A 10,000-nucleotide genomic window follows, 5' to 3' on the forward strand; every position below is an offset into this window, starting at 1 on the left:
ACACACACACACACATACACACACGCACACACCAAGTCTTGAGTCTCATGTTTGTACTTGTAAGTACGGCATGTTTGGAGGTGCACGAGGGGTTTCTCCTCTATCTGGTGTGTATGTGTGTGTATGTGTGTGTATGTGTGTGTATATGTGTGTGTGTGTGTGTGTGTGTGTGTGTGCGTGTACCTCTCTCTGTAGTTTCTCTACTGTGCGGTCCAGCAGGCGTCTCTCCTCCTCTATCTGGTTCTTGGTGCTCTTGAACTGCTCCTTCTGGCTACGCTCCTCTCTCAGCCTCTCCTCCAGCTCACGATGCTCCTGAGTCAGACGAGTCAGGTTCCTCTGCAGGGAGGACACACACACACACACACACACACACACACACACACACACACACACACACACACACACACACACACACACAGACATGAATACATATGCTTGCAAATACACACACACACACACATAAATACATATGCGTCTATGTGTATGCACCAAACCTTAGGCGACTGGAGGCAAAACTGTGCTAAATAAAATGACTGCATTGGAGCCATACAGGCATAGCTGGTGGGTGGATCGGTGGGTTCATATCCACACCCTCAGTAGGCAGTCTTATAGTCCCTGGCTCTGATTCTATTGCCCCTAGCTCATATGCTACTGCCCTTGAATGTGATTCTATTGCCCCTAGCTCATATGCTACTGCCCTTGAATGTGATTCTATTGCCCCTAGCTCATATGCTACTGCCCTTGAATCTGATTCAACTGCCCCTAGCTCATATGCTACTGCCCTTGAATCTGATTCAACTGCCCCTAGCTCATATGCTACTGCCCTTGAATGTGATTCTATTGCCCCTAGCTCATATGCTACTGCCCTTGAATCTAATTCTATTGCCCCTAGCTCATATGCTACTGCCCTTGAATCTGATTCAACTGCCCCTAGCTCATATGCTACTGCCCTTGAATGTGATTATATTGCCCCTAGCTCTGATTCTTCTGCCCCTGGGTGGTGTTGATTAACACACAAATATCTCTGCGATTAGGCTTAGGCTTAGGCTTTTTCTTTCTTTCTTTCTTTCTCATCACTCTGTTACGCCCATTAACAAGCATGCACCATTTCTCTCTGCTTTCTACCATTTTGTGGTATGAAATCTGCATCTTTTCACAGATATGTTCAGTGAAATCCCCCATGGGTAATCCTGTTACTAAAACTGCATTCTTGGCCCATTATTATTCCAGTGAGGTTTGGTGAGAGGAGCGTCTATGAAATGCATACAATATGTCCTTCAGCTTTTGGGGATTATCAACATGAATATGCATTCACATCCATTTGGAAGAACTGTTGGTTTCTGGATTAGTGCACAGTTCATATTAACCATGTCTGATGTATGGGGCCAATTGTGAAAAGTAATAAGTGTGTGTGTGTGTGTGTGTGTGTGGATGTGAGAATGTGTGTGCATGTGTGTGTGTGTGTGTGTGTGTGCAAATATGTGTGCATGCATGTGTGTGTGTGTATGTGTATGTGTATGTGTGTGTGGTGTGTGTGTCTGTGTCGGTGCATGCATGTATGTGTGTGTGTGTGTGTGTGTGTACCTGTACATCTTCCAGACGGGTGGTCAGTGCTCTGTTGGCCCTTGACATCTCCTCCTCTTCCTCTCTCACTTCAGCTAAGGACTCCTCCACAAGCCTCTTCTCTTTCTGCAAACACACACACACACACACACACACACACACACACACACACACCACACACACACACACACACACACACACCCACAGATGTCAGATGTCAGTGTAATTCCTTCAGATGTGCCACTTCTATGGGCGTGTTCGTTCACACAAGTGTAGAGAAGGGCTCTTCTCTCAGATGCGTGTGTGTGTGTGTGTGTGTGTGTGTGTGTGGTGTCTGTGTGTGTTGCTTCACCTCTACTCTGCTGAGTCTTTCGGCCAGCCGGTTCTCCTGCAGCTTGGCCTCGTCGATGATGCGGTTGAGTTTAGCCACCTCGTTCTCCAGCTCCTGCACGCGCCGCCGCAGCCGCTCGGCCTCCTGGGATAGCCGGCCCACCTGGCCCTCCGCGGCCCCGCGGGCCGCATCCACCTCGGCACGGTCACGGCACGCCGCCGCATTACTCTGAGGGGGAGAAAATAACACCGGAGAGAGTGTGTAAGAGTGTGTGAGGATAGAAAAATAAACACTAGACACTAAAAAGGACAGTGACCTTTTAGCTCTCTGCTCTTTCACAACCAGATATTATACATGTGTGTGTGTGTGTGTGTGTGTGTGTGTGTGTGTGTGTGTGTGTGTGACAATTTCCTCAAAACTTCAGGGTTCAGGCCATGGTCTAAGTTTTCAGATGTTGACAACTTTTCAGTTCTGAACTGCAAACTCTCACCCACGCTAACCCTGTCAGTCATGTCATTACCAGGCACTCAACTTCCAGGGTGGCGATATGCCAGCTACACAGCAACACACACACGCTTGTACGCACATGCTCGTACACACACGCTTACATGTACACACACACACCCCCACCTACACACAAACACACACACACACACCTTGTCCAACTAGTTAGAACTTCCTCCTTCAGGTACACACAACACACACATCTCTCTCACACACACATTTCAGCATCTGAAAGGCAGAGAGCTGAAGCTGCAGTGAAGTACATGCAGTTCTGTGCTCCACGTGCTTTGTGTTCAAACATTAGCAGTGACACACACACACACACACACACACACACACACACACACACACACACACACACACACACACACACACACACACACACACACACACACACACACACACACACACACACACACACACACACACACACACACACACACACACACACACACACACACACGTGTTGCTGGTTGACCTAGCAAGGACAGAGCTGTGTCTATAGAGGGAGTCACCTTCTGCACCATTCTAGTAGTGGCCTGGAGACTGCTCAGGCATAACTTCCACCCCTGGGGCCCCACCTACCCCCTCCCTCCCTCCCACACCAAGCCCAGCTGCGGGGCACTCTCCTGGGACGCAGTGAGCCCTGTGATCCCCTCTCACACACAGAAAAGGGCCATAATTAGACACTGGAGGTGGCAGCCTGGGGAATCTGTCTGGGTTCATGACACAGGGAGTGTCTGTGTGTGTGTGTGAGTGTGTGCGTGTGTGTGTGTGTGTTTGTCTACATGTGTCTATAAGTCCGTTTCTACAGAGAGGGTGTGTGTGTGTGTGTGTGTGTGTCTACATGTGTCTATAAGTCTGTTTCTACAGAGAGGGTGTGTGTGTGTGTGTGTGTCTACATGTGTGTATAAGTCAGTTTCTACAGAGAGAGGATGTGTGTGTGTGTGTGTGTGTCTACATGTGTCTATAAGTCCGTTTCTACAGAGAGAGGGTGTGTATGTGTGTGTGTCTACATGTGTCTATAAGTCAGTTTCTACAGAGATAGGATGTGTGTGTGTGTGTGTGTATCTATATGAGGTGTGTGCATGTGTGTAGGTGTGTGCACACTAGTCAGTGTGGCGCAGGGAATGCATTCTAGAACCTTCCCTCTGGCGAGCTGTAACCTTCTCAACAACAGCACACACCTCACAAAAGGGTGAAAAGAGAGAGAGAGAGAGAGAGAGAGAGAGAGAGATGGTAGATGGAGACAGACACCTAGGGATGGATGTCACTCTGGATGACAAGACCACAACTAGATTCCTGTGTTTGACAGCTGGAAAGGTTACCTGTGTGTGTGTATGTGTGTGTTTGTCATGTGATGTGTTTGTATAGGAACGGGATGATCTGGAACCGGATGTCTAAGCATTAGAATGTTGAGGAACCGGTTCTACTGGTACCCACATGTGGAGATGTTGAGAGAGATGCCATACTGATTACAGTTTCCCCATAAACAGCTAAAGTTTACCTCCAAGGAGTACCTCATTATGCTTTGAGTGTGTGTGTGTGTGTGTGTGTGTGTGTGTGTGTCCGTGTGCGTGTGTGTGCATGTGTGTGTGTCAACTGACAACAAGTTTGCTGAAAAGCTGACAGGTTTGAATAACAACAGCTGTCACTGTTGAGACCATTTTGGAGGTGGGGCAGACACACACCTCACACCACAAAATACACACACCTCACACTACAAAACACACACACCTCACACCACAAAATAAACACACCTCACACTACAAAACACACACACCTCACACCACAAAATACATTAGTATCCATCGGTACAGAAACAACACACCCTTCACACCACAAAATACACACACCTCACACCACAAAACACACACACCTCACACCACAAAATACATTAGTATCCATCGGTACAGAAACAACACACCCTTCACACCACAAAATACACACACCTCACACCACAAAACACACACACCTCACATTACAAAGTACACACACCTCACACTACAAAATACATTAGTATCCATCTGTACAGAAACAACACACACCTCGCACTACAAAATACATTCGTCTCCATCTGTACGGAAACAACACACACTTTTGCTGTGGTGTCAGTCACTTAGGATAAATGTATCTAATGAAGAAATAATAGCGAAATATAAATGCTAAAAAAATAAAGACACAATATAAAAACTAAAGTGACTGCTCAGTACGGGTTGTGACTGTTTTGTCTGAGTGAGAGGGACATGTTCTCATCTCAGGTCAGGAAACAGACCGTGCTTTTGGACAGCCTCAGACATCACACACACACACACACACACACACACACACACACGCGCGCACACACACACACGTTACCACAGAGTAGGGATGTTATCACACACAGACACACACACACCCAGCAGACCGTTTGTACCTCACACCTGTAATTACACAGCCAGTGACCGGGCAAGACCAGCCAGCCATCTTAGTCAGCCAGCCAAGACTCTAGGGTCAATGAAAGAGTGTGTGCGTATCAGTGTGTGTGTGTGTGTGTGTGTGTGTGTGTGTGGGTGGGGGGGGTGGGTGTTAGTGTGTGTGTGTGTGTAAGCGTGTGTCTTAGTGTGTGTGTGTGTGTGCGTATTAGTGTGTGTGTGTGTATGTTAGTGTGTGTTAGTGTGTGAGAGTGTGTGTGTAGTGGTCTGTGGCTCTGTGGTTTCTCATTAGCAGTAAAGTGGAGAGATTTACACTCAGTCAAGAGTACAAAGTCCTGAAGCCCCTCCAACACACACACACACACACACACACACACCCAGACACACACACAGTCACACTCACAAAGAGCGGTGGGTCTCTGTTTGGAGATGTGGGGCTGGCCGTTAAGTCATGCTACAGTGGGGATCATTAACTACAACATCTCCTGAGTTCCCACAGTCATCCTGCGCTGGTTTACACACACACACACACACACACACACACACACACACACACACACACACACACACACACACACACACACACACACACACACACACACACACACACACACACACACACACACACACAGGTCAACAGAGGTCATGGCAATAGCTCTGACAACACTTTCAAGCACGCAGAGACGCAGAGAACACAGCTCCCTAATCACACACACATTACCAGAAAAGCCATAAATCCAACAGTCCATTAAACTTATTTGAAAGCAGACGGACGCCTGAGGTGTGTGTGCACACACACCACTAACACGAAAAGAAATCCACACTAAATCACCACATTAAGGGAGATTTGGACACATCTGTGAGCAGGGCACGCCATAATCCGTGACTGCTGGTTGGCCCAGAGAGTCCGCCATGTTGGGAAGGTCACGGTGTCAAATTACATTGTTTTACGGTTGTTTTGCACACAATATACATTAAAAAAAAAACATTAATCGCCCATCTTTTTCACTGTCTCGTACAAACACATATGCGCACACACACACACAGTCCCAAACATTATGCCTGTCAGTCTCTCACAAACGAACACACACACACACACACACACACACACACACACACACACACACTCGCACTGTGTGCTGTTGTTTTTTCTGAGAAACTGACACACACTCATACATTCCCACACACACATAAAAATCAGGTCATCACTCTCTTTGTCCCTGACGACAGTTTAATATACTCAACTCAGCATGTGAATGAGCGTGACCCGTTGTATAAAGGGGCTATTTCTCAACCTTTTGTTGTGTAGTGGTGTGTGTATATATATATATATATATATATGTGTGTGTGTGTGTGTGTGTGTGTGTGTGTGTGTGTTGCAAGGGACTGTCTTCTGCCTCCTGACACAACTATATCTCCCAAACTAAAACTCTCACAGAACCCGCTCACAACCTGGGACAGATGCACTGGCTGGAAATAGACAGGGGCTTGTGAGCATCCCGGGCTGTGTGTGTGTGTGTGTGTCTGTGTCCCGGGCTGTGCTGTTTACATTGAAATCGACCCTTGTCCGACCTCCTAGAGAGGCGTGCCGCAAATCCAAGTTGAACAACACGGACTGACCCTTTAACACACAAAATCAACGTGGGGAGAACCCTGATTGGACGTTAGTTTCAAAGGGGTATTAGAGCCTATATGCTGCCATCTCCTTCTTAATGCTTTTGCCTTATTTCTCCCTGTTACAACCTAGAGACCATGACAAAGACAAGGACAGATGTGTGTCTGTGAGAATCTCTCTCTTTCTCTTTCTCTCTCTGTGTGTGTGTGTGTGTGTGTGTGTGTGTGTGTGTGTGTGTGTGTGTGTGTGTGAATATATTCACAGTACTGATTTGTGCCTCATTGTTCTCTTGTTTATGTGGGTGGTGTTATTGTGTGGCTTGAGAATGGACTCTTACACTAACACACACACACACACACACACACACACACACACAGCCAGAATACCAGAGCAGCTCTTCAGATGGGTTCTGAGTATTTGTCGTAAGTTGGACATTAACTGCAACAGCCCAACCTTAAAAGACTCACCAACAATGCAGAGGATATGCAAGTATCTCATTAAGTGAGTGCGTGTGTGTGTGTGTGTGTGAGAGAGAGCGATATTTTAAGTCTTGGTTAGTTTCCCTCCTTCACACACACACACACACTCCTGCTGAGTGAGATGAGGGGCTCAGTGCAGACACAAAAGAGTTAACAATATTCCTGCAGCAATTTCCACAACAATGAAGGCACCCATAATACAAACGAAAACCCAAACTCACTCCACACACACCACACAACACACCACAACCACACACACACACACACACACACACACACACACACACACCGAAACCCCTAACTCTGAATATATTAACACAATGTGAAACTGATGCACAGACCAGATATACGAGGGTGATATATAGCATATGTAGCAGATAACACACACACACACACACACACACACACACACACACACACACACACACACACACACACACACACACACACACACACACACACACACACACACACACACACACACACACACACACACACACACACACACACACACACACACACACACAGCCTGAGGCTGCAGTATGATGCTCCACCATCATAGAGTTCTCAGAATGTCCAGTTCAACTCAGAGTCAGAATGTGAAGCATGAACACAATGCAGCTCCACCGATCCACTCTCCGCTCCTCTTCACTCCTCTCCGCTCCTCTTCACTCCTCTCCTCTCCTCAAATATGATCAAAATGCCTCCTCTATCCCCTCTACTCTCCTCTCCCCCTTTCTCCTCTCCTCTCTTCCACTCTCCTCTCCTCAAAAATTATCAGAATGCCTTGTCTTTCCTTTCCTTTCCCTTCCCTTCCCCTCTCCTCTCCTCTCCTCTCTTCTCTCTCCTGCTCTCTGTGCAAGGTCTGCTCCTCAGTTTGAAAGTGCCGCAGCTGTCAACCTTCAACAGTATCTGCAAGAGGGTACTCTAAGGCGTGTGTGAAGACGAGGGGGGCACTCCATTAGGCGTGTGTGAAGACGAAGAGGGCGCTCTATCGGGCGTGTGTGAAGACTAGGGCCTTTCAAGCTCTCTCCGGTGTGAAAGAGAGAACAACTTTTTTGGATCAGGCTTTTCCCCTAAAGGCAGTTGGCAGTCTCTGCACAAGCATCCAATTCAGACGAACATGGGAGATCTCGAGTGGGGAACTGAACATGGAGCAAGGGCTGCAGACAGACACACACCACACCCAGATCCAGGGGTGCGGGAGGGAGTGTGTTCTGTGGAGAATGTGAAGCGTTGACACACTTGTGTTCAAGGCTGGCGGGGTTGTTTAGTCTGGTTAAAGAATGGTGTGTGAGACTAGGGGAATCCTGGAATTTTTCATATTTTTAGTCCTAAATATTCCAAGGAGACACCATGTTGTTTTTCTGAATGTTCTTTCTTGGCCAAGCCAAGATGGCGGTGTGGCTGTCACGGAGAAATAAAATGGAAGGGTCCGGAATAACAAAGCCAGTGGCACAATGATTGATTGGTGTTTTTTGTTTTGTTTAATACCCTTTCTTCTCCTCTCCTCTCCTCTTCTCTCTCTCTCCTATGCCATCTCTTCTCCTCTATTCCACAAGATGTCTCCTCTCCTCTTCTCCTCTCTCCTTTCCCCATCCCCTCTTCTTCTGTCTTCTTCTCTCCTCCTCTCTCCTCATCCCCTCTTCTCCTCAACAATGTGATGGATTCTCTAAATGCTTCATCTGTCCTTTCTGCCCTTCACCTGTCTCTCCTACACACACTCTCCTGCTCTCCCAAACACACTCTCCTGTCTCTCCTACACACACTCTCCTGTCTCTCCTACACACACTCTCCTGTCTGTCCCAAACACACTCTCCTGCTCTCCCAAACACACTCTCCTGTCTCTCCTACACACACTCTCCTGTCTGTCCCAAACACACTCTCCTGCTCTCCCAAACACACTCTCCTGTCTCTCCTACACACACTCTCCTGTCTCTCCTACACACACTCTCCTGCTCTCCCAAACACACTCTCCCGCTCTCCCAAACACACTCTCCTGGCTCTCCTACACACACTCTCCTGTCTGTCCCAAACACACTCTCCTAATCTCCCAAACACACTCTCCTGTCTCATAATACATGTCCTCCCACTCTCTTATCTGTGTTCTTGTTCTCTCCTCTGCATTCGGTCTTCCCGTTCCCGTGAGTTACAGTGTCATTTCTAGCAGGCCGGCTACAGTGTGTTTTTACTGCAGCAACAGCGGGTTGCGAGGAAAAGTAAAAACTGTTTGTTCCTGTCCACCAGTCCCCCAGGGACAGAATGCGTGTCCTTGATGGGACAGAATGTGTGTGTGTGTGTGTGTGTGTGTGTGTGTGTGTGTGTATGTATGTGTGTGTGGGTGTGTGTATTCCCTGAGACACCCAAGTGACAGAGGGACACATATACACACACACGTCCTGAAGTGTATGAGGCCCTCTGGTTAAAGATTGTCCTTGGGTGGGGTTGATCAGTATGTTCCCTTTTGTATGGCTAAAACAGGACATGGAGCTGTGCAGGGTCTCATATCTATCCCTGTCTCTCTCTTTGTCTCTCACACTCTCTGTCTGTCTCACACACTCTGTCTCTCACTCTCGGTCTCTCTCTGTCTGTCTCTCACTCCCTGTCTGTCTCTCACTTCCTGTCTGTCTCTCACTCTCTGTCTGTCTCTCACTCTCTGTCTGTCTCACACTCTCTGTCTCTCACTCCCTGTCTCTCACTTCCTGTCTGTCTCTCACTCTCTGTCTGTCTCTCACTCCCTGTCTGTCTCTCACTCCCTGTCTGTCTCACACTCTCTGTATCTCTCTCTCTGTCTGTCTCTCTCTCTTTGTGTCTCACACTCTCACTCCCTGTCTGTCTCTCTCTCTGTCTCTCACTTCCTGTCTGTCTCTCACTCTCTGTCTCTCACTTTCTGTCTCTCACTTCCTGTCTCTCACTTCCTGTCTCTCACTTCCTGTCTGTCTCTCACTCTAACTGCGACTGACTGTGCTGTACTGCACTGTAAGTGCTCTGAGCCACTGCAGTTAGTGCTGTCAGTGCTGTTCTGCATATTATATTATATTATATTATATCCTGAATCTCTGTGTTAACTTCATTTGCCTGCCCACAGCTCGCC

At 47.6% G+C, this 10,000-nt stretch overlaps 1 protein-coding gene across 2 annotated transcripts in view; it reads right to left on the bottom strand.

Annotated features, from left to right (window-relative positions):
- cgnl1 (cingulin-like 1) overlaps nucleotides 1–10,000 on the bottom strand; it is a 44,662-nt gene that overhangs the window by 12,508 nt on the left and 22,154 nt on the right. For both annotated transcript variants that reach the window (XM_031586963.2, XM_031586962.2), the window contains exons 9-11: nucleotides 1,916–2,122; nucleotides 1,585–1,689; nucleotides 184–336 (exon numbers count right to left, since the gene is read on the bottom strand). In XM_031586963.2, coding sequence (XP_031442823.1) covers nucleotides 184–336; nucleotides 1,585–1,689; nucleotides 1,916–2,122 — 465 coding nt within the window. The remainder of the gene's footprint in view (nucleotides 1–183; nucleotides 337–1,584; nucleotides 1,690–1,915; nucleotides 2,123–10,000) is intronic.

The sequence above is a fragment of the Clupea harengus genome, chromosome 20 (genome assembly GCF_900700415.2).
Source record: "Clupea harengus chromosome 20, Ch_v2.0.2, whole genome shotgun sequence".
Classification (NCBI taxonomy): Eukaryota; Metazoa; Chordata; class Actinopteri; order Clupeiformes; family Clupeidae; genus Clupea; species Clupea harengus.